This window comes from Theropithecus gelada, chromosome 4 (assembly GCF_003255815.1).
Source record: "Theropithecus gelada isolate Dixy chromosome 4, Tgel_1.0, whole genome shotgun sequence".
Taxonomy (NCBI): Eukaryota; Metazoa; Chordata; class Mammalia; order Primates; family Cercopithecidae; genus Theropithecus; species Theropithecus gelada.
The window spans coordinates 163673048-163699428 of NC_037671.1; the positions used below are offsets into that span (position 1 = coordinate 163673048).

The 26381-nt window shown below is 37.7% G+C and overlaps 1 protein-coding gene across 5 annotated transcripts in view; it reads right to left on the minus strand.

The window, feature by feature from the left end:
* REPS1 (RALBP1 associated Eps domain containing 1) overlaps positions 1-26381 on the minus strand; it is an 86396-nt gene that overhangs the window by 27154 nt on the left and 32861 nt on the right. For all 5 annotated transcript variants that reach the window (XM_025383347.1, XM_025383346.1, XM_025383348.1 and 2 more), the window contains exons 2-8: positions 16310-16433; positions 14097-14293; positions 13815-13968; positions 13090-13214; positions 12445-12607; positions 12105-12168; positions 9990-10144 (exon numbers count right to left, since the gene is read on the minus strand). In XM_025383347.1, the coding sequence (XP_025239132.1) occupies positions 9990-10144; positions 12105-12168; positions 12445-12607; positions 13090-13214; positions 13815-13968; positions 14097-14293; positions 16310-16433 (982 nt within the window). The remainder of the gene's footprint in view (positions 1-9989; positions 10145-12104; positions 12169-12444; positions 12608-13089; positions 13215-13814; positions 13969-14096; positions 14294-16309; positions 16434-26381) is intronic.

Genomic DNA, 26381 nt, shown 5'->3' on the forward strand with positions numbered 1-26381 from the left:
AGAATTTATTTAAAGCAAGACTCTATTACTTTAGTTTTAAATATCAATCTTAGGGCAATCTGGAAGTCCTGGTTGGGCTTTCAAGACCACAGTTCTCATGATTTCTTCTACTGACAAATTTAGGGCCAGGCTGTACCACATCCCCACCTCAGGGCAGTTATGATTTGTGACAGATTCTGGAAATATTTCTGGTTCACTGGTACAAAGCTGCAGTGGGTCTAGTTGCTTGAGGCTGTGAAGTGAAATGCTGGTCACCCAAACAATTATACTTTACAGCCATTTCTTTTTTTTTTTTTTTTTTTGAGACGGAGTCTTGCTCTGTTACCCAGGCTGGAGTGCAGTGGCCGGATCTCAGCTCACTGCAAGCTCCGCCTCCCAGGTTCACGCCATTCTCCGGCCTCAGCCTCCCGAGTAGCTGGGACTACAGGCGCCCGCCACCTCGCCCGGCTAGTTTTTTGTATTTCTTAATAGAGACGGGGTTTCACCATGTTAGCCAGGATGGTCTCGATCTCCTGACCTCGTGATCCGCCCGTCTCGGCCTCCCAAAGTGCTGGGATTACAGGCTTGAGCCACCGCGCCCGGCCTACAGCCATTTCAATAGAGTTATTTTCCTAGAGTTGTAGTCCTCAAACTGTGGACCACAGACTCCTTTCTAAGAGTCCCTCCCCAAGACTCTTTTAGAGATCTGAAAGGTGAAAATTATTCTTGTAATAATAATTGACATTTATGTTGACATTTGCACTGAATCAAGGCAGTGGCAACAAAATATAGTCATTGTACTCTTCGCTTACAGTTATTGTACTCCTTACCCCCCCCACATACATAAGCATTAAATTTAAATAAATGAAAATAAATATGTATGCTGATCTCACTTATGAATGTTCATGAAGCAGTACAAATTAATTTTATTAAATCTCAGCCCTAAAAACACATCTTCCTCTATGTGTCAAAATGGGAAATATATACACACAACACTTCTGCTGCATATGAATAGGTACAATGGTTGTCTCACAGAAAAGTACTTGTATGATTCAGTTGTAAGCTGAACAAGCCACTTTTTTCATGGAACATCATTTTTCTTGAAAGAAGAGCTGATAATCTATAACAATTCAGACTTGGTTATCGAGCAGGCATTTTCTCAAAAATGAACGAAGTGAGCTTGTCATTTCAAGGAAAGCAATGTTTTCAGTATTTGTTTCCAATGGTTACTAATGACAATGCTGAGGGTTTCAAGGGAAAACTCAAATTTTGGAAAATGTATATCCATGTCCATAATCTCAAGAGCTTCCAGCACTTAAAGGCTTCTTTGATAAGATAGGTTGTGAAATTAGCAAATACACTTTTTAAATATTTTATAATGAAAGATGTCAACATCTGAAAGATGTGTGTAACTCAATGATCTGATATTTTACAAATATCCAATGCATTATGGTATAAAATCAAGTAAAAATACAAAAAATGCATTAAAGTGGCTTCAGCTTCCACACTGCAAGTAACCTTTAAGAAATTATCATTTGTGCTTTGATGTGGTACCAAAGAATAATTATGTTATCTGAAAAAGCCACGAAATAGTGCTTCCTTTTGCTGTGTAAGGCTAGATTTAACTTGGAAACTGTTTTCTCCATAAGGCCAGATAGTAACTATTTTAGGTTTTGTGGCTATAAGGTATCTGTTGCAACAATTCAACTCCACCATTATGGTGCAAAGGCAGTCCTAGACAATTCATAAATAAACGATGAGCACTGCTGTGTTCTAATACAATTTTTATGGACACTGAAATTTGAATTTCATACAATTTTTAATGTGTAATAAAATATTCTTTTGATTTCTTTTCAACAATTAAAAAGAAAAAATTTTCTTGGCTTGTGGGCTAGTAAAAAATGGGCAGTAGGCTGGATCTATCTCACAGGGCTTAGTTTTTAGACCCCTGGTATACCTCAAACAAAACAACATATCCAACAGACAATGCAGAAGCAAATATGACAATTTCGTTGTCTTCTATTAAGACAGATGTAAAAGAAATTTGCAAAAATGTAAAATAATGCCACCCCTTTTATAATTTTTTAATTTTGGAGAATACGGTTATTTTCCTAAAAATATTTATGCCAATAGGTAATGGATTATTGCTTTTTTACATAAAGTAAAAACAAAAATTAATCAGTTTTAATTTCTAATAATGTAAGTATTTGATAGATCTAACCCATGTAAACAAAGACTCTTGGGGTCCACAAATTTTAAGAACGTCTAAAGGGGTCTAAAGATTTAAAAGTTTGTTCCACATTGAAATAAACAACAACGACAACAACAACAAAAACCAACCAAACAAAAAAAGATTTAGAAGTTTGAAAAATTGTTGTCCTAGAAAATCCAAAAATTGTTTCTGGGATAAATTAGCAAAATTACGCATTGCTTCTCTCCTATGTTCTAGAAACCAAGAGTCAGTCTATGGACAACCATTTGGTCTAGAAATAAACTGTACCTCCTTCAACTTTGCTCCATATAAGTACTCCAACAAAGAGCTTCCTGCCCACCCACAAATGTTAGTCTTTAAGACTGTATTTTTCCGGAGGCAGGGGTGTAGTTTTACTCTTACCTGATGCAGTGTTCCAACCTAGCCTCCTGCTGGAACACTGTGTCAACCCTGCCTCCCTCCTGTGGGTTCTGCTCTGCCCCTGACATCATCAGAGCATCAGGGCTGAAAAAGAAGAGCATGAGCCTAAATTATTCGTTAAAGTTAACCCCAAATGGGCTGTTATGCAAAAAGTATTTCCACGTATAAAAGTGTGTCTGAAAGAGACAACCCAGTATGATCACACTGACCTACGGCTTATTCTACATTTATTCTAAGTTTGCAAACACTGGAAGAAGTTTCACCTCTCTATCCTTTCAAAGAATCTGGACAGTTCCCAGATTCAATTCAGTACAGTCTACCTGCTAAACAACCTCTTTCTCAGAGCTTTGGTTTTATTCTAGCTTTGTAACCTACACATCCTAAATTTCTCTTATATTCTTAGTATTATACTTGATATACTAAAAAATTGTCTCAAAAGTGCTGGCTGTTATTAATCTTACAGAAATATATATACTCCCTTAAAGTCTTACAGTTTAAAACTTACTTTGCCTTCAAGCAGCAAACAAATCTAGGAATTTATTCAGTAACGAATGCTCAATGTTCCAACCTCATTTAATAATTTCATCAAGGCAGAAATAACTTATTTGAAGACTATTATTCTTGTAAGAAAAAAATATGTAAAATGAAAAACAATCAAGTGTTCATGACTTTTAAGTCTTCAAGGAAAACTACAAATGGTAACTTTCTCATTCATATTTAAAAGACAGGCATAAGCAATGCATATGTAGAAAGATACAATTTAAGATATGCTTTGTTTTTCATTGAATGATATTATATGCATCAAAAAACTAGTAAGTTCTATTTCCAAAATGAACTCCACTTTTCCCTAACACTTCACAAAATGGAAACTTAGTAAGCAGACCTTAAGAGGGTTTATGAAACTTATTCAATAAAACTACCTTAAAAGAGGGTCTATGTAGAAGACTAATTGTTTTCAATTAAAACCAAAGGTTTAAAAAAACCAAAGTAAAAATGTGTCCAACAAGGTTTGAAAAGAAACAAAATATTCACCCAAAATTCTTATTAAACTGAACTTGCTGACTTTTTACAGCATTGATCAACATTTGACAGTACTGATCAACATCTGACTCAACTATTATAGTTCAAAGAATATTACCTACAATATATAGGAGGTTCCCATTATCCAAAGAAAGCTAAACATGGGAAAAAATCCATTTAAAGTTAATCCATTCAAAATAAATACTAAAATTTCATAAAGAGGAAAACAGTTAATTGGAGCTTTATCTTAAAAACTTACAGAGAAAATAGTGGAAATAGAGTATAAAAAACGAAGAATGAAAGATAAAGTGGTGGCTCATGCCTGTAATCCCCACACTTTGGGATTGGGAGGCCAAGGTGGGCGCTTCACGAGGTCAGAAGTTCAAGACCAGCCTGGCCAACACGGTGAAACTCCGTCTCTACTAAAAATACAAAAATTAGCATGCCTGCAATCCCAGCTACTAGGGAGGCTGAGGCAGGAGAATTGCTTGAACCCAGAAGGGGGAAGTTGCAGTGAGCCAAGATCGCGCCACAGCACTCCAGCCTGGGCGACAGAGCAAGACTCCATCTCGGTGGGGAGGGCGTGGGCGGGGAGAAACATAATGTTACTTTTTTGGGGGGTATAATTTGGTGGCAAAATTAAAAAGCACTAATTGAGTCAGTGAACATTTACTGAAGGCCTATGGGGTTCCAGGCTCTCGAGACCCAGTACTGAGTAAGACAAGGGTCCCATTCCCATGGAGTTCTCCTTCTAACAGAGGAAGACAGAGACGTTCATCTTTCATTCACTTTTGACTTTCATAGCACAACTGCAAAGGAAAAAGGTCACTTCTACAAAAAAATAATTGTAAGTATCATTAATTACTCCCAAGGATACTTACTAATCTGCTGAATTTGAAATCATAATCCTTTTTTTTTTTTTTAGAGACAGGGTCTCGCTTTGTCACCCAGGCTAAAGTGCAGTGGTGCGATCACAGCTGTAACCTTGAATTCCTGGCCTCAAGTGATCCTCCCACCTTGGTCTAGCAAAATGCTTCTGGGAGCCACTGTGCCTGGCCCAAACCATAATCTTTTAAAGCCCCTACTATTGTTATTGCCCTCATAGAGTTTTTGCCCTTCAAGTATCATCTGCCCTTGCTTGTCAGTGTCTTTGTCAGGATTTGAGTTCTATTTACTTCGACCGAGTTCATTAAATGGTGTATCTTTACTAATATCTGTAATTCAACTGTACTGATTTATCAGCTACAATACCCAAATATCTGGAAAGAAACGACACACGACAGAGAGACACAGCAGGGTAGGCGGGGAGACAGACAGCGACAGAGTATGTCTGGGGGGCAGGGGTGGTTTGAGAAGTAATTTCTTAATTAGAAAGCTAATGATAAGCATTAGTGCATATTTTCATTATTTTTTCTTCTGCAACTAAGAGTACCTGAATAATGAATTTTCAAAAACAAAGATTCCAGGTTATTTGTATAAAACAAAGATATACATATAAGCATGTTCACTGCAGCAGTGTTTTAAAGATAAAGCCAGAAAACAACCCCAAAATCCATCAATAAGAAAGTGGTTAAAGCACATCATATTATGGAATACTTTGAATCATAAATGTGATGGCTCCATATATTATTGTATTAGAACATTTTCACACTGCTGATAAAGACATACGAAGACTGGGCAATTTACAAAAGAAAGAGGTTTAATGGACTTACAGTTCCACATGGCTGGGGAAGACTTCACAATCATGGTGGAAGGCAAGGAGGAGCAAGTCACATCTTATATGGACGGCAGGAGGCAAAAAGAGAGCTTGTGTAGGGAAACTCCCCTTATAATACCATCAGATCTCGTGAGACTATTTACTATCACACGAACAGCATGGGAAAGACCTGCCCCCATGATTCAATTACCTCCCACTGGGTCCCTTCCACAAACCTGAGAATTCAAGATGAGATTTGGGTGGGGACACAGCCAAACCATATCAATTGTAAAGTACAAAGATGTCCAACATTGTAAGAAAAAAAAAAAAATCAAGGATGTGTAGTATGATTGCATCTGCATAAACACCAATACCTGTGTGTAGGTTTTTATATATATGTTAAAAATTTCTGGATGAATATGAGAAACTCTTAACAGTGATTTACTTACACAAAGGTAGTCTCAAATCTGAATTTATGTGGATTTCTAGTAAACTATTTACGGAAAGTCTCATGTGCCTTCTTTTCTCTGGCTTAAAAAAAAATTCATGTTGGAAGTACTTCTTAAAGAGTTTGTAGATCCATGCAACGCACTCTATAAACAACAATGAACATCTGCCCAAATCTACTGTGTAAAGTAGTGATCATGCGGAAGGAGATGGATACAGGGAAGCACACATCCCTTTCCTTCTTTCAGCATCTCAGAGATTGGCGAGTTGCACATGTGAGCAGTGTGGTGTAGAGGTAGAAAACAGTTAAAACTCATTGGCTCAGTCATTTAATCATTTCAACAATGTGAATGTCTGTCTATTCCTGTACTCAATTTGCACCTTGCTAGGCACTGAGATATAATGAACGAAACTGATCCAGTTCCTACCTTCCTAGAAGGCTCTAGTCTAGTTTGAGAGAAAGATATGTATCAAACAATCACAGAAGTACATTAAAATTGCAACTGTGCTTTGCAAAGGAGAAGATTCTTCAGACATTAAAATGTATAGTACCTCAATGTGTTTGTGGCAGGCCACCTTAATCTTTTTTTTTTTTTTTTTTAAAGAAGACAAACACTCTTAAAAAGCTAAATATTCTTTAATTCAGTTTCAGAAAGCTCTTTCTGCAGATGAATTTTGTATGCTTTCCTTTGCAAGACAACAAAAATCAAGTTTCCCTTTCTATTTATTTTAGTTGCCAAATTCAGTGCTGATGTTATTAAATATTCTAACTCAGGTCGACAGAAGTACTTCTACCTATAATCCTTAGTAGTTCTATTTTATCTATGATTTAACCCTGCATACCTGTTCAAGTAATTTTGGAAAAAATGCACATTTACCCCACCCAGTCTGCATGCCTATAGAAAGCCTAGCATGTTACTCCAAGAAGCTATAACTCAAGTGACCACTGCTCACCATCTATTTGCCTCTAACAGTTAAACTTCAAGTACAGAATATTTGTGGAACTAATGTTTTAGTATGTCCCAACATCATAAACCTAGGATAACAAATCGCTATATTTTCAAAGGTAGAAAAATGTCAAGAAAAATACCTTCCTTTGAAAATGGCACACATGTAGAATTCATCCAATATTAGTGCAGTGCCTGGCAAAGTGGTATGTTTTAAGCATACTACAATAAATAGGATACATTTCCCTTATTTCAAGGAATTCAGAGTATAGTGATAGGAAGGCGGAAAAAAACCCAGGATTTAGTGTGGTATGTTTCAGTAATTAGCATGTAGAAAATGCTATAAGAGATCAGAAATGAGATAAACTACCTCTGCCTATAGTCAGAAAGGCTCCACAGAGGAATATTTACAATAAATTCTAATGTCAGCCAAAAGAAACTATTTGAGTATGACCCTCTTAACCATGACCTTTTAAAAACACAGCTATTTTTTCTTTTTGTTTTTTTTGGGGATGGAGTCTCGCTCTGTCCCCCAGGCTGGAGTGCAGTGGCGCAATCTCAGCTCACTGCAAGCTCCACCTCCCGGGTTCATGCCATGATCCTGCCTCAGTCTCCCGAGTAGCTGGAACCACAGGCACCCACCACCATGCCCGGCTAATTTTTTTTTGTATTTTTAGTAGACGGGGTTTCACTGTATTAGCCAGGATGGGCTTGATCTCCTGACCTCGTGATCCACCTGCCTTGGCCTCCCAAAGTGCTGGGATTACAGGCGTGAGCCACCGTGCCCAGCCAAAACACAGCTATTTTTATAATTTTTTTTTGTTTGTTTTAGACAGTCTCACTCTGTCACCCAGGCTGGAATGCAGTGGTGCGATCTTGGCTCACTGCAACCTCTACCTCCAGGGTTCAAGCAATTCTCCTGCCTCAGCTTCCCAAGTAGCTGGGACTACAGGTGCACACACACCACCACATCCGGCTAATTTTTTTTTATAATGATTTTTACGGATACTGACTGACCCACAGAGTCACAAAACAATTTCTATACTCAAAGGACCTTTTGTCATGTGAATCTCAGGTTTATGATAGGTGGGAAAAAAATGATAATTTGTATTACATCACCCCAGAATCAACAGAATTCCAAAATTTATCATTTGTAAATATGAAAAGCAGATTTGAATGTAATACTGTGTGATCCAAATGTTTACAATAAATTTGGTGAGAAAACCATATGTTGTGAGGGGAAAAAAAAACTATCTGGGTCTGTGATAGTTTCAAAATTATATTTAGGGCAACAGTGCATAGATATACACAGGCAATAAAATCAGTCTGTCTTTTAAACAGATCTAATAGGTGTAAAATTAGACAAAAAGATAAATGCCCAGAAAAAAACTTCCTGAACCATCAACCTTATAGATCAAATTTACAAAGAACTTGATTTTTATTTAAATTAAATAAAGGAAAAAGAAACCCAATAAATGCATGCAAAAGCCAGATTCACTGACAAATACAGCAGACAACAGAATCAGACAAGCCTCTACAAAATCACCTACAAGACATTAAACTTTTCATTGAAATTAGTTTCTTGTATTATTATGCTGTCGGTTTTCAAAGGCTTGAAGTCATATAAAAGCTCTAGGTACAAGTCCAATTTCTAAATCAATGATACTGAAAGTGTGAAGTTACCACATTTTCTTCTCTCTTTTGGTTGCTATCATAGGTGTTTAACAAAGAAGTTGTTTTTATTTCTTAAGTAGGTAAATCAAAGTACTTTGAATCAAAATTACCTAATAAAGATACTAAGCTTTCAGCTCAAGTTAGAGGCTGATGCTTCACAACTACCTGAAATAATCCCCAAATGCTAGGATTATCATAGAAAAATGTGCTTAAGAAATTAAAATCAATGCCATATTTTTAGAATCAACCTATTGGTTGATAAAAGGTCAGTGTACAATTCAGGTCCTGAAATGCGAATGGCATCAAATCCACATTTCAGGTGGAGAAACAGAAGGGAAAAATACAGTAAATGATTAGAACTTGCCCAAGGTCATAGGCGAAATTGGCAAAACTAGAAGCACATTCAGATTATTGACTCCAAGGAGACTGTTCTCTTTGTGACAGTAATTTCATGCATCTGATTCCTTCTGTGTAATTTAGACAACTAAGTCAGACATGTATATTTTTAGGTTAAAGAGATGCTGCCTGTTAGAAAAATGCCCTTTTGAGAGCCAAATTCTATTTGAACTTCCCTTTTAAAAGTATTAAATTCTTTCCATCATCACATCCAAATGAGAATTTAGATAAAACACTGAAGACAATAATTTATTTTAATTAGATTCATTAAGAATTAAACATTAGATTTCCTTTTATTCACTCAGAATTTAAGAAAAATGTACTAATTTTTAGCCCTTGATATTCTTTTTCTTTTTAAAGAAAGGTCCAGGCCGGGCATGGTGGCTCACGCCTGTAATCCCAGCACTTTGGGAGGCCGAGGCAGGCAGATCATGAGGTCAAGAGATACAGACCATCCTGGCCAACGTGGTGAAACCCCGTCTCTACTAAAAATACAAAAATTTGCTGGGCATGGTGGCGTGTGCCTGTAGTCCCAGCTACTCAGGAGGCTGAGGCAGGAGAATCGCTTGAACCCGGGAGGTGGAAACTGCAGCGAGCCGAGATCATGCCACTGCACTCCAGCCTGGTGACAGAACGAGACTCCGTCTCAAAAAAAAAAAAGAGAAGGAAGAAAGAAAGAAAGGTCCCAATAAATACGAGCATTTCGCATTCTTGTTAACAACACAGCATTCTCTAAAATCAAACACAAAAACTCCAGATTTCTTTGAGTCTGCAGAAGAGAGCTTGGCATTTTAAAGAAAAATGCTCACAACTGTAAAGGTCTAATGATGAACCACGTAATTTCCCTTCAACAAATTAAGACGTATTAAAGAGAAAAATGTTTATAATGAGACAATATTTATCACAATTAAAGGATAGCAAAATAACAAGATGCTGAAATGCTCTTCAAATCTTGGCAAGCCACAAATATAAAGGTAAAATAGTGGTATATATTACTTATCTTTATTTTTAAAAGTAGACTGAATAAGACAAATCCAAGTTTGGCTCATACATCCTATTCTGATAACAAATCTATGTACACTTGATGAAATACCTTGGCTATTAAGCTCTGGTTAACCTCTATCTTGATTTTTCTTTCAGAATCAAGCATTATGTTTATCAAGGCATGCAAACAGCTCTCTTTAGCTCCCAGTCTTACCTGCTGAATCTTCCAAATCAATCAGTTTGGGCATTAAGCTTTCAGGAAGTTTTTCTGGTAAATCATAGCCATTCTTCCTAGCAACCACCAGATGAAAAGCAGCACAAAACTCATCCAGTGTCAATGCACCATCTTTATCAAAGTCTGAGAGTTCCCTAGAAGATAAGTTTATTGTAAATATAATCACATTCCGCTTTGGATCCTTTCATTTCTCAAAAAGAAGCAAGAGAAATATTTTCCATGAGAAAGTGCAAACTCTACAAAAATCCCATACACGGAAAGATGTGTAATACAGCAAATGTAGCAAAATGTTACCTGCAGAATCTAGGTGGTAGTATGTGAGGGTTTATGGTACTCTTAAGCTTTCCTGTGTGTTTGAAATTCTCTAAAAAGTGGCCCCAATAATTAAGGTCATCAAAAAGAATGACCTGTAACTCACATGCATTTTTAGAAGGCACATGTAATAAATTAGTGACATTTTTTAAAGTTTGCTTTTATGTTATCAAAATTCACCATGTATGTACTTTATTTTTTGTTTATATTTTTTTGAGATGGAGTCTTCCTCTGTCGCCCAGGCTGGAGTGCAGTGGCATGAGCTTTGGCTCACTGCAACCTCCACCTCCTGCCTCAGCTTCCTGAGTAGCTGGGATTACGGACACACGCCACCATGCCCGGCTAATTTTGGCCAGGCTAGTCTCAAACTCCTGACCTCATGTGATCCACCTGCCTCAGACTCCTAAAGTGCTGGGATTACAAGCGTGAGCCACTGCGCCGGGCCAACATGTACATACTTTAAATCACTGAGTAGAATTGCAAGGCTTAAAACAGAAATACAGCCACTCCACCTTGCTGTCTATGCCCTTTCCTAGATACACAGACAACCACTTTTGTCTTGATTGCCTTAAACTATAAATAGCATGCATATATTACTAGTTTTTGAGTTTTCAGTTTTAGGTGTTATCTACCTACCTTGTAATAAGCACTCTATGCTACCAAAAACCTATTAAAAATGATTTAGAATATAGAGAAATACATTGATACACACTGGAATTAACATTTATGTTTATTTGATAATCGTTTTTTACTTATTTTTGAGACAGAGTCTCACTCTGTTGCCCAGGCTACAGTGCTGTGGTATGATCTCAGCTCACTGCAAACTCTGCCTCCTGGACTCAAGCAATCCTCCCATGTAAGCCTCCCAAGTATCCAGGACTACAGGCTTGCACCACCACACCTTGCTAATTTTTTAATTTTTTGTAGAGACGGGGTTTCATCATGTTGCTCAGGTTGGTCTTGAACTCCTGGGCTCAAGCAATCTGCCTGCCTCGGCTTCCCAAAGTGCTGGAATTACAGGCGTGAACCACAACTCCCAGCCTGTGTTTTCTGTTTGTTTTTGTTTTTTTGAGACAGAGTCTCGTTCTGTCACCTTGGCTGGAGTGAAGTGGCGTGATCTTGGCTCACTGCAACCTCCACCTCCCGGGTTCAAGCGATTCTCGTGCCTCAGCCTCCCCAGTAGTCGGGATTACAGGCATGTGCCACCATGCCCGGCTAATTTTTTTGTAGAGACAGGGTTTCGCGGTGTTGCCCAGGATGGTCTCAAACTCCTGAGTTCGGGCAGTTCGCCTGCCTCGGCCTCCCAAAGTGCTAAGATAACAGGCATGAGCCACCATTTTTATAAAGTAATTTGTGATTACACTTTGTGTTCTAATGGCCAATTCCAACCATATTCCAACACAGCTATTCTTAAGTCTCTGGTTAAATGGAAGCTAACACCATTCCTAAAGTTATGGCATGGTATAGGACTTAACTAAACTTGATAAAACACCAAAGGGATAAATATAACCATGTATGTGCAAACTAACTTTTATCTCATGCAACAAAAAGACAGCTGATACAGCTTAAAGAATTTTAGCTCTTTACAAAGAACTACTGTATCAGTATCACTTATTTCTTTTCTGCAGAATGAGAGAGAAGCTGGCTATTGTAAGGAAATACTGAGTTCTTTGACAGCATTCTTGAAGGGTTAGTTGTTTATTTTTTAAGGCTCTAAAATCTATCTGCTAGAAACTCCTTGGAAACAACCCAGTCACCCAACTAATGATATACCACACTTACCAAATATGAGAAAGTTCAAGAATAGGAAGTTTTGATTTTGTAAAAAACTCTTTAGCTGCAGATCCTGAAATATTAAAACAGTGTTGTTTAATGTTATTCTGAACTTACGGATCCACCAACAGAATGTAAGAGTCTTAGACTTTTTTAACTGGGAAAAGATATTTTTAATATGTGAATATGTCATGTTTTTGGCTCCCAGTGATTATAAATTCTTTTTAGACAAATAATCTGATAATTATTTTATAATTAAAATCTATGACCAATAAAACAGTATCTTTGAGATTATGAAATTGAGACTGTCCTGTCCCATCTAGAAGAACTTCTGTTTTCAACAACTCACCTGGAATAAATCCGTTTAGATCAGGCTGAATGGTTTTAAACTGATTTACATAATACTGTCTTTGTTCATCTGTTATTTTCCAGGGATCATCATAACTACTGGATTGCCTACGAATTTCAATGGCAGATGTAGCTGATGCTACAGTTCGTACTGTTGTCTGGTCCTGTAATGAAACATTTTTTCCTCAGTACAGTATCTACCTACATGATTATATGGACCAAGATTGCTAGGTTATTTATCTTTGAAAATAAAACTTGCTTTTTGTGGATATTTAAAATGTAAAACCACATATCTGTTACAGTCAGATTATTGGATATGTTTTTGCACAATGATTATAGAAATGAGTAGAATGACAGCAATTATGCAAGCAACAGAAAGTTATGAAAATATGCTAAGAAAGCCAAGCAAATATATTTCCAGATGCAGAAACCTTTCAAAACTTCACTAGGAAATCAGAAACTGAAATAAAATCAGCTGAAACATTCCAATGATAACAGATTTGAAATGCACAGAGCAGAATTTTGCTTTTAAATAAATGAATGGATTTGCATTTATAAAATCTGCAACAGCAAAATATAAAAATGATGACTGGAGCAATACTCTGAATGAAGCAAATAAAAATGCAATACCAATAAAATGTCACACCTGGACAGAAGCAGGATGCATGGTTAAAAGAGTACTGGTTGGTGGAGTATCTGCAAAACTGACCCAGTTTTCTTGAGGTGGAGGTGGGGAATGCCCTGACCACACTGCATCACCAGCAGAAGAACCTATAAGGAGAATGGGTAAACATGCTGACTCATGTTTGAAGAAAAAACTTAAGTTATCAGGAAGTTTTCTTTCAAACTCTTACTCTGAAGAAATCTAACAGTTTCCAAAATGGAATCTTTTCTGTTCAATTAGAAATTATACCTCATTTAAATATCTTCAATTATTTTGTGCTCTCCTTATCAATAAAATTTATGTAATTTATACATAATATTCTGGGAAATAATTATTCATTTTACCTTTAGAGAATCTGGTATCCATAAATGTGTCTAAGCATCATAGATACACATAAATGCAATTACCACTTTTCAAAGCAATGTATCCACTTATAAATCTCCATAGTTGGCTTTTGCTTTTATTTAACTTAACTTACAATTAAAAACTGTCTTGAAGGCAACTCCTGAAGGAATATTATCAAGTTTCCTTCAATTTACAACCCTGAATAATTGTTATTTTAAAAAAATCTCTAAGCCAGGTTCTGTGGCACAAGCCTATAATCCCCACCTACTCAGGAGGCTGAGGCAGGAGGATCATTTGAACCCAGGAGTGCAAGACCAGCCTGGGCAACACAACGACACTCTAATCAATAAATCTCTAAATACCTGATTGTGCTTCACCAAAGGGAGACCAAAATGGCCCAGGTCCCGCAAGAGGCCTCTCACTATTCCCACCACTGGGATGACGGCTGTGCTTCCTCCATGTGTGTGGAGAAGTTGGTGGGGATTGCTGTGGTGAAACTACTGGGGAGGCAGGTTCCTAGAAAAGAACAATATTTTAAAATTGTAATTTTAAGGAGACATGTTAATTATTAAGCTACCAATAAATGTTTTAGTGAAGCATTTGCACAGGGCATCAACTGCTAATATTTACATGCATGTGATTACCTGTGCATCTGCAGATGTACGAGGCTGAACCGTATCATGGCTTACGGATCCCTTTTTCACTTGCCCCCTGCCAGGTGGTGGGGGAATTACACCAGAATATGACCCTTGATTTTCAGAATCTGAAGAATATGAGGCTGCATGGCGAGATTCCTGTTCATTTTTTGAAGCAACAAATCTTGGCAGAGGAAGGTCCTTTACTGTTAACCACAAAATAATCATTACTTTAAAGTAAAAAAGGACATATACATTAAAAACTAAAGACATGAATTAGATATCAGAATTTTTGTAAAAATGCATACAAAAACAAAAGGCACAAAATGTCTATCACCACAAAATGTGGACCATAATCTCCCTTACATTATTTAGGGAGACTGTTACCTAGAAAGAAGTAATAAAACCAAATTGTCCTTCTAGTGAGTGATAACAATGGCTATATCAAATGTCTATGTATGTTTAGCCCTACACTTGTCATTGAATCTTTATTTCACCTCGTAACCACAGTACGCCTGCAAAGTCCCTATTTACAGAAAAGAAAACTGAGGTTTCATGATGGCAAGGTCATGCTCGTAGTAACTGACAGGATCTAAACCTAGGTCAGTCAGACCCCAAAGCCTAGGCTGCTTCTACTCACACCGGGTCTTTAAAGTAAGCTTTTAGACCTCTAAGTAAAACACAGAATATGTCACTAAGTCTGAGACTAGATTTAGAAATTTTCATGGCAGAAATTCCTAAAAATACCTTACTGTTCACCTACCAAAAACATGGTACACAGTATTCTATTCTACATTCAATTTTAAATAGAGGAGAAAGAGGAAGGACTGAAAAACTGTTTGCAGGTAAATCATAAGTGATACTTTTAGACCAGAAAAAATACAGCTACAGAATCATTTCAGAGGAAAGTGTACTTACCTCCATTATATGATTACCTCTGTCTCTCTTTAGAACCTCCATATGAAGGAGGGAAACTATTAAGCTTATTCAATATACATGTAAAAGAATTCAAAATTACCTGAAAAGAATGTAAACTCCCAACACTAGAAGAAAGATGTGTGGCAAACTAGAGGTCCACAATGAAAACCTCCACTGACCAATAAACTAAACTGGTACTTAAAACTATTTCTACAAATTCTGATATTTACAGAATTTTACAGCAATTTTTCTGTACAGATTATTTTAAAAATCTTAATTTTTCTCTTTCCCCTTTACGCTATGAAAACGAAAGAACCCTCTGCATTTAAGTGCCTATCTTTGTAGACTTTCTATCTTCTTTCACATCAACAAGTCTCTAAATACTTGAAAAACAAATTATCTGATGATGTAACACTTTGATATGGTTTGACTCTGTGTTCCCACCCAAATCTCATCTCGAATTGTAATTCCCACATGGGAGGTGATCAGATCATGGGGGCAATTCCCCCATTGCTGTTCTTGTGATAGTGAGTGAGTTCTCATGAGATCGGATGGTTTAAATGTCTGTGGCAATTCCCCCTTGCTCTCTCTCTCTCTCTCCTGTGGCCATGTAAGACATGCCTTGCTTTCCATTCACCTTCTGCCATGATTGTAGGTTTCCTGTGGCCTCCCAAGTCATGCGGAAGTGAGTCAATTAAACCTCTCTTGTTTATACATTACCCAGTCTCAGGGATTTCTTTATAGCAGTGTAAAAACGGACCAATACAAAATCGTAATGCGGTCAGATGTCTGTAACTAGATTTTAGTCTGCCAATATTTTAATATTGTCTCTATCAATCAAAAAGTTTAGGTTAACTGTTACTTCTTAATTTCAACTGGAGCCTCCATAGCCTTCCCAAACAAACAAACAAAAATACAAAGTATAATGTTGTTTTATTAGAAATGAAGAAAACATGGATGCTATATATGAAGATGGTCACTATAATTTATCATTTACCTTAATAAAACTATTCGCTTAAAATATTTCTAAACAACTTTTAGTAAATTCTTAAAAATTTGCCATTTGAACAGTACATACAGTCAAATACAGATGAAGTACATATACTATGCCGTAATAAAAGACAGACATATTTTTCTAGTATTTTCAAGTGAGAAATGCAAGGTAGTGGGAATAAAGTCACGACACTTCACTCAAGGTCACAAATGCCACTATAAGATCAGAAAGACACAAGGGTTCTATTGACTTGACTTCATTTGTAATAGAAGCCTATTTTCTTTCAGTTACTAGTGTACTCTATATTTACCTGTATTTATACTTTCCACTCTTAAAGGGAAACCAGACTGGGCAACAGCTACAAGTTTCAAAGCAATGTAGAACTGACTTCTTCCAAAATAACCAAGTCTTGTTGCACCACAAAGCTCCATGATCTATAAGATAACATAATGTTAACATTAAGATTGACGACAAAATTCTCCCTTCAAAAATAAGCAGCTACCCAACTTGTTTGTAACGTCTCAAAATATCTATCTAATAGATGGTTTAACACAACTGACAACCAACTTCCTCAAGTTTCAGGTTCATATGTTTACAAACAAAAAGTCACCGCTTTGCAGTAAGGTCACCGTTCTCCTACTTATCAAAATCCATACAATTAGCAATTCTCTTAGAAAAAATTTTTTGTTACGAGTCACATGTTTAAAGAAACAACATACCACCCACTCTTCTTCATAAGCACTGCACATAAAATACAACCATGTGACTAAGAGACAATTATGCAGCCATTTAAAGTGATAGTCTTTAAATGACATAACAACATGGAAAAATGCTAAGGATTCATCAAGTGGGGAAGAAAGGCAATATACATAATTTTAACCATAAAAACACAAATTTGGAAACTATTAAAAAAAAGTCTATCACAATTTTTTAGGTGAGATTAAGAGTTGGATTTTTCCCTCTTATTTTCCAAATGTATTTAATATGGCTACACTACTGTTCTTTAAAATGAACAAAATTTGTCTGTCCTTTTATTTAAAGCATGAAAGTGTTCAAGGATCTACATTAATCATTCCAGTCTTTCAACAAGTATTTCCAGACTTGCTAGCGCAAGTAAATATTACATTCGAAAAATAGGATTTCAGATTACAAAATTATAACTCTAAAAGCTGGAGGTTTCTACTACGCAGATATTATAATCTTATCTTAAACACTAAGTATCCCTGTTGTATCTTTTCAAATAATACACATTTTTGTACAGAGACAGCAGTTTTAGTCTGTTTTTCCAAAACGCTCAAAGGAAGATAAAGTATCTGAGACGCTGTGGTATTAAGTCCGAAGAAAAGTATTCACAGGACTTCAAAAAAAGCACCTATTAATGATTAAGCAATTGTATCACAACAATAATAACCATTTGTTTACAAACACAAAAAGAGTCATTTTTGCTGGCTGACCAGCACTCAAAGAAGTTCCCATTCCTGCCACTAAGGAGCATGTCCTTCTGAAGAAATTTAAAAGGGCTAAGAGAATAAAGAGGCAGGCTACATCATTAAGGGAACTATGAGGAAAAGGAGAGTTAAAAAAGGAGAGGCCACTCGGCCTCAATCCTCTACTCTTTTCTGCCCACTTGACGCCTCGCAGAGGATCATTACATATCTCAGATACTTTTGTTTATATAACAATGCATGTAATGTATGCCAGGTATCTGCTAGACAGAGGGAAGACGTAAAAGGAGTTCACAGTATGGTTTGTTGACATTTTGGGAAGACACCAAGGAAATGGTTAGAAATGAGGAGGCAGTGTTCAAGAAGGGAGACAGAATCTCAATGCTGTTTTAATTGGTATTTATTAAAAGTTCTATATTTGTTAGTCATTTGCATAGAAATGCAAAAAAATTTCCTGACTTGCCCAACTTGTTCTCTGGCAATTTTTAATGAATTGTTAATCCTCTTTATTCATTTTAAGAAGTTTTATTATGGCCAGGGACAGTGGTTCATGCCTGTAATCACAGCACTCTGGGAGGCCAAGGCGGCCCAGGCCAATCACTTGGGCCAGGCATGGTGGCTCACGCCTGTAATCCCAGCACTCTGGGAGGCCGAGGCGGGTGGATCACAAGGCCAGGAGATCGAGACCATCCTGGCTAACACGGTGAAACCCCATCTCTACTAAAAATACAAAAAATTAGCCAGGTGTGGCGGTGGGCACCTATAGTCCCAGCTACTCGGGAGGCTGAGGAAGGAGAATGGCGTGAACCCGGGAGGTGGAGCTTGCAGTGAGCTGAGATCATGCCACTGCACTCCAGCCTGGGCGACAGAGCAACACTCTATCTCAGAAAAAAAAAAAAAAGAGTTCAAGACCAGTCTGGCCAACATGGTGAAATCCATCTCTACTAAAAATACAAAAGTTAGCCAGGTGTGGTGGTGTACACTGGTAATTCTAACTACTCGGGAGGCTGAGGTGGGAGGATTATTTGAACCCAGGAGGTGGAGGATGCAGTGAGCCGAGATCAAGCCACTGCCCTCCAGACTGGGTGACAGACTGAAACTTCGTATCATTTAAAAAAGGTTTTATTATATCATACATATTGACCTGCAAACTCTCACAGAATTAATTCATTTATTCAATGACTATTTACTGAGCACCCTCAGGAAGGAAAGACCGGAGTGTAGCTGTAAGTGTGTGTAGTTTAAGTGTGTGTAGGATTGATGGGGAGGAGGGAATGCAGCAGATGGAGCTGATGACTTAGGCAGAAGCCAGATCATATTGTACACGTTGTTTTCTAGTTTATCTGTTTTTTCCAAAAAAGCTGTTTTGGTGATACAGAATTTTCAATTTTTATACAAGCTTATAATTTCCCCCTTTTAGGACTTTTGAGTTTGCTAGACTTAGAAAAAAGGTCTTTATACATGTTTTCTTCTAGAATGTTTATGATTAATATTGAAAATATCCAAATCTGACAAAACTGGAATTTACTTTGGAATGAGAAGCAAACCAGATATCCTTTTGATCCTCCTCAATAGTTAACCATTGAGGCCAGGAGCAGTGGTTCATGCCTGTAATTGCAACACTCTGGGAGGCCAAGGTAGGAGGACTGCTTGAGGCCAGGAGGAGTTCAAGACCAGCCCTGGCAACATGGTGAGATCTCATCTATACGAAAAAAAAATTGAGTTAAAAATTAACTGGATGTGGTGGCACATGCCTGTAGTCCCAACTACTCAGGAGGCTGAGGTGGGAGGATCACTTTTGCCTACAAGTTTGAGGCTGCAGTAAGCTATGATGGTGCTACTTCACTTAAGCCTGGGCAACAGAACAAGACTGTCTCCCCCGCAAAAAAAAGAAAAAGTTAACCATTTATTAAAAAACTCTTTTCTCCATTAACTTGAAAAGCAACTCCTATATTTACATGTGCTTATTTCTGGGCTCCTTATGTTACAGTTTTGTATGCTAGTCCTGGAGCTGTAACCCAGTGTTTTAATTACTTTAGCTTTATAATATTTAAACATCTGATAGGATTAGTCCACCCTCGATTTTTTTGCTGTTTAGAAATTTCTGAATTATCCTCATATATTTATTCTTCTAAATAATCCTTAGAATCATTTGTCAGAATAAACTGAGATTTTATTTGGGATAGCAATTGATTTATGGTCTTGTTCCAAACTTTAACAAGATCACTTCTAGTGTTTTATCATTAAGCATGATACCGGCTAACACTCTGCCAACATCTTTGGTTAAAGAAACTCTTAAGGCCGGGAGCGGTGGCTCACACCTGTAATCACAGCACTTTGGGAGTCGAGGCGGGCGGATCACGAGGTCAGGATTTCGAGTTCAGCCTGACCAACATGGAGAAACCTTGTCTCTACTAAAAATACAAAATTACCACTGGGCGTGGTGGCACATGCCTCCCATGCCTCTAATCCCAGCTACTCAGGAGGCTGAGGCAGGGGAATCACTTGAACCCGGGGGGCAGAGGTTGCAGTGAGCCAAGATCGTGCCATTACACTCCAGCCTGGACAACAAGGGGGAAACTCCATCTCAAAACAAAACAAACAAAAAGCTAGTTCTAGTTCTGTTCTTCTAAGAATCTTGTTTTGGGTTTTATATTTTCAAAAACCACTTAAAGATGTTAATTTTATCATATGTGGATTTTGTGCAGAAAACTAAAAGATCATAATTTTCTCTTTGGCCCACTGATATTACTAAGTATATTAAGATATAAGTAAGTATATTAACAGATTTCCTAACATAGAACCATCCTTTGATTCGTGGAATGAATTTCATTTAGACGTGGTGTATTACTTTCCCAAATAATATTTATAAAATATTTTAACCACAATCTTAGAATAATTAAGTTTCAAAGCATACATAATCTTTGCCATGCTTTGGAGTTGGTGTTATACTGGCTTTTTCAGCAGAACTTGCGAACTACTTTTTTCTCTCTGCTCTGAAATACTTTAAATAGATTAGGAATTAGGTGTTTCATGAAGATTTGAAATAATTCACCAGTGATACAGGTGAGGCAATAGCTCTCATATGTTTTTTAGTTTCTTCCATTCTATCTGAAATAAGCTAGGTTTACTATCTCTAAGATTTGATAATTTCCTAGAGAATCATTTATCATCTCCAAATTTTACAATTTCTTAGTTGAGCATCATTCAAAGCAATCCCATTCTTTTAATTTCCTTTTATGGTAATTTCCTCTTAATCTTAATTATGCATATTTGTATGCAGTTCACTCTTTCTCTAGCACAGTTATCTGACCATGGGGACCACTTGAAATACCTGTTAGGATCGGGAGCGGTGGCTCACGCCTGTAATCCCAGCACTTTGGAAGGCTGAGGCGGGCCGATCACGAGGTCAGGAGATCGAGACCAGCCTGACCAACGTGGTGAAACCCCGCCTCTACTAAAAATACAAAAATTAGCCAGGTGTGGTGGTGCACGCCTGTAATCCCAACTACTCGGGAGGCTGAGGCAGGAGAATCACTTAAACCCAGGAGGTGGAGGTTGCAGTGAGCCAAGATCGTGCCACTGTACTCCAGCCTGGGTGACAGAGCGAGACTCCGTCTCAAAAAAAAAAAAAAAGAAATACCTGTTAGGATACAGATTCCCAAACTGTTCCCATTAGATTTCTAACTCACCAAGGAAATCTAAATCACCAAAGGCCAGTTGGTGATTGTTGCTATAATACTGAAAACTATCATGCTTTTTTATAAAATATACATGCTCATGGTAAAATAAAATAGTAGTTAAGGACATAGAATTTAAAGTTCCTATATTCCCCATCAGACGTAACAATTCCTCCTAGCCAGGACAATTAGGCAAGAGAAAGAAAGGGCATCCAAAGGAAGAAATCAAACTGTCCCTGTTTGCAGATGACATGATCTTATATAAATGGAAAAATCTAAAGACTCTACCAAAAAACCCTCAGATCTGATAAATTCAGTAAAGTTGCAAGATAACAAAACCAATATACAAAAATCAGTAGTTTTTTTCTTTCCCCGCTCCCTGCCCGAGACGGAGTCTTGCTCTGTCACCTAGAGCTGGAATGCAATGGTGCGATCTTGGCTGACTGCAACCTCCACCTCTTGGGTACAAGCAATTCTCCTGCCTCAGCCTCCTGAGTAGCTGGGATTACAGGTGTCCACCAACACCCCTGGCTAATTTTTGTATTTTTAGTAAAGACATAGTTTCACCATGTTAGCCAGGCTGGTCTTGATCTCCTGACCTCACGTGATCCGCCTGCCTCAGTCTCCCAAAGTGCTAGAATTACAGGCATAAGCCACCACACTCAGCCTACAGCCAACTGATTTTTGACAAAGGTGCCAAGAACATTCACTGGGGAAAGGACAGTCTCTTCAACAAACAGTGCTGGGAAAACTGGATATCCATATGAAATAGGGAGATAGAGATAGAGAGAGAGAAAGGTTTTTTTTTTTTTTTTTTTTTGAGACCGAGTTTCGCTCTTGTCACCCAGGCTGGAATGCAATGGCGCAATCTCGGCTCAATGCAACCTCCACCTCCTGCGTTGAAGTGATTCTCCTGCTTCAGACTCCCGAGTAGCTGGGATTACAGGCACGCTCCACCATGCCTGGCTAATTTTGTATTTATAGTAGAGATGGGGTTTCTCCATGTTGGTCAGGCTAGTCTCAAACTCCTGACCTCAGGTGATTTGCCCACCTCGGCTTCCCATAGTGCTGGGATTACAGGTGTGAACCGCCACACCGGGCCAAATTACGTATTTTATGAATGAAATTAGATGCCTACCTCTTACCCTATACAAAAATCAACTCAAAATGCATCTAATACCTAAATATAGCACCCCAAATAATAAAACTACTAGAAGAAAACATATAGGAAATGCTTCAGTACATCAGTATGGGCAAATATTTTATAAATAAGACCTCAAAACATAGGCAACAAAAGCAAAAATAAACAAATGGGATTGTATCAAACTAAAAACTTCTGCACAGCAAAGAAAGCAATCAACAGAGTAAAAGACAACTTACAGAATGGAAGAAAATATCTGGACACTAACCATCCAACAGGAGATTAATATCTAAAATATACAAGGAGCTGAAATAGCTCAACAGCAAAAAATAAATAAATAAATAAATAACTGATTTAAAAATGGGCAAATGATCCCAAAAGACATTTCTCAAAGCAAGTCATATGCATGGTCAACAAATATGTGAAAACCTGCTCATCACTACTAATCATCAGGGAAATGCAAATCAAACCACAATGAGGTATCATCTCACCCCAGGTAGGCTGGCTATTATAAAAACAAACAAACAAACAAAAACAAATGCTGGTGAGGATGCAGAAAAAAGGGAACTCATCTACTTCTGGTGGGAATGCAAACTAGTTATAACCACTATGGAGAACAGTATGAAGTCCCTCAAAAAGCTACAAATAGAACTACCAGCAATCCTACTACTGAGAATTTATCCAAAGGAAAGAAATCATCGTATCAGAGAGCCATTGTACCCCCATGTTTACTGTGGTACTATTCACAATAGCCAAGATATGAAATTAATTCAGATGTCCAACAACAGATAAGTGGATAAAGAAAATGTGCTATAATATGCCATGGAATACTATTCAGCCATAAAAAAGAATGAAATCCTGTCATTCATGGCAACATGGATGGAACTGGAGGACATTATGTTAGGTGAAATAAAAGCCAGGGAACAGAAAGTTAAACTCATACGTGGAAGCTATAAAAAAAAAAAAACCTGATCTCACAGAAGCAAAACGGCGAACAGAGTATACCACATGCTAGGAAGGGTAGACAAACGGAGGAGTAAGGAGAGATTTGTTAAGGGATACAAAATTACAACTAGATAGGAGGAATAAGTTCTACCACTCTAGGATGGCCACAGTTAACAATAATATATAGTTTCACATAGCTAGGAGAAGGATATTGAATGTTCCTAACACAAAGAAATGACAAATGTTTGAGATGATGGATATGCTAATTACCCTGATTTCATCACTATACGTTATATTAGGGGTATCCAATCTTTTGGCTTCCCTGGGCCACACTGGAAGAAGAACTGTTTTGAGCCACATATAAAATACACTAAAACTAACAATAGCTGATGAGCTTAAAAAAAAAAAAGAATCACACACACAAAAAATCTCATGATGTTTTAAGAAAGTTTACTAATTTGTGTTGGGCTGCATTCAAAGCTATCCTGGGCCACATGCAGCTTGTGGGCTGCAAGCTGGACAAGCTCGCATTATATATTTGAAACATCACTATGTATCCCAGGAATATATACAATTATTAATTATTTTAAATAAAATGAAAATAAAAGGTGATTACATAAGACAGGTAACTTTTTAATCCCGAGGTATCCTATTAGCTATGCAATATAAATCTGAAAGCAACTTGTAATAAACCTACCACATTGGTAAACTTAAAGGAACACTTCCTTTCATATATTCTAATTTTTTTCTACATGTATACAAACACACAAGCACACATCTTACACAAGTAGGGTCACTGTACATGATTTTTTTCATATATTACTCAAAGATCTTTCTCTATCTGCATACATCTCATTTTTTTATAAAGCATTTCATCGTGTGGATGGATGTGCCTATCACAAATTAACCAATCTCCTATTGATGGATATTTAGGTTTTCCCAGTGTTCTATTACAAATAATATCGTAAACAATTCTGTGCATGTCTTTGTGCACTTGTACAACTATAGAACAAATCTCTAGAAATGGAATATGCTTTCCACCATAGTCCACCAGGTACAATGGCTCATGCCTGTAATCCCAATATTTTGGGAGGCTGAGGCAGGAGGATTGCTTGAGGCCAGCATTTCAAGATCAGCCTGGGCAACATGGTGACACCTTGTTTCTACAAGAAATAAATATATATATATGTAAAAGCTGGGTGTGATGGCACACCTGTAGTGCTAGCTACTAGGGAAGCTGAGGTGGGAAGATCACTTGAGCCCAGGAGCTCCAGACTACAGCGACCTAGGAACCATGCTACTATACTCCAGCTTGGGCAACAGAATGAAACCCCATCTCTTGAAATTAAAAAAAAAAAAAAAAAACAGTGACTCACGTCTGTAATCCCAGCATTTTGGGAGGCTGAGACGGTTTGATCATGAGGTCAGGAGATCGAGACCATCCTGGCTAACACAGTGAAACCCCGTCTCTACTCAAAATACAAAAAAAAATTAGCCGGGCGTGGTGGTGGGTGCCTGTAGTCCCAGATACTCGGGAGGAAGCCAAGGCAGGAGAATGGCATGAAGCTGGGAGGCGGAGCTTACAGTGAGATGAGATCACGCCACTGCACTCCAGCATGGGCAAGACTCCGTCCCCCCCAAAAAAACCAAAAACAAAACAAAGTTGTGTGTGTGTAAGTAACAGTCAAGTACTAAAAACTATGAGTGAGTATTACATCTAACTGACCAGCACAAAATCCTGGCTCTGTGGTCTGAGACAAGAGAGGAAAGTTAATGTTTTCCTTAACTTTACTGGCTTTACCAAGGAGTATCAGCCTAGAGAAGTCAGTACTTCTTTTCTCAATGTTTCATTCCATAATATTTACCAAAAAGCCACTAACTTCTAGGAAAAAAGATAAACTAGACTGTAGTTCACTTGACTCCTGTACAGATCAACACGGCTAGGAAATCATGTTTTATGTCGTTCATACAGTGCTTCAGCAAGAACCCAACTTTACTATGCCTCAGTTCCCTCATATATTAACTGAGGAAAATAATACACTACCTCATGCAGTTGCTGTGAGCATTCAATGAGACTGTATTCAATAAAGCATTTCAACAAGTATCTGGCCCAGAAATATCATTATTACTTTCCATTTAATACCCTGATCATAGTGGACTTTATATAATTAGAGACTTCAAAGACTAAGTCATTTTTGAAAACCACATTTTCTTGAGAGCCAAGAGTTAATGCCTTTACGCACTAATATGAGTGTTACAATTTCTGATGGAAAGCCTTCTAAAATAGATGCTCTCATGTCTTCCTAAGCATTTGCAACTTCTGAGCCCAGGATTTTACCTGCTCTCCCTTCAGGACTCTCATTAAAAACGACAGTAAGGGAATAAACCCACAATAATAAAGGGGAAGTAGCTGACAGAAAATTTCAATAATTTTTTGCAATTAGAAAACAGAATAGTGACTAATGAAGTGAGGTGGAAGAAATGAGTGCCAAGAATACCCATGGAGAAGAACCAATTTGCCCAACAAAATCCAGAGACTCACCCAGAAATCCTAGGTATGACTAGGGATGGGACTAGGACAGAGAATAAAGATCCCCATTTCTACTGCTGCTCACAGATACTAGCAACCATACCCTACCCTCCAAACAAAAGCAAACAGACAAACAAGCACCGGATGGTGGTATATCTAAAAGAATGAAATGTTAGAGAAAAACTAGGACAGCTGGTATAGACTTTGTTGTTGCCCCTGTTAAGTCTTTCCAGAACTTACTAATCCCAATTAAGGATCAGCACCTGACCCACCCCACCTAAAGTAAGACAGCCTTTTAAGAAGCTATTCCCCAGCCCTTCAAAAAAAGATAAGCGACACCCAAGTACACAGAACTCAGTCGGTTTTTCTATTGTCTCATCCGTAAATATGAACAGCTTACCAAAGCTCAAAAAGCATCTGGGAAAGCCTATAAAGTTGAAGAGGACTGCCAAATTTACGAACAGAAAAAAAAACCACACAGAGGGAAAGAACCTTAAAAATACTCTAGTGCGTATTCTCTGATAGATTTTAGAAAATACTCCACGCGTAAAACAAGAACAAGATACTATGTTAAAAGAACAATCAGAGAGCAAGGTATCTTGAAATATACAAAGTTCAACAGAAACACTGGAAGATAAAAT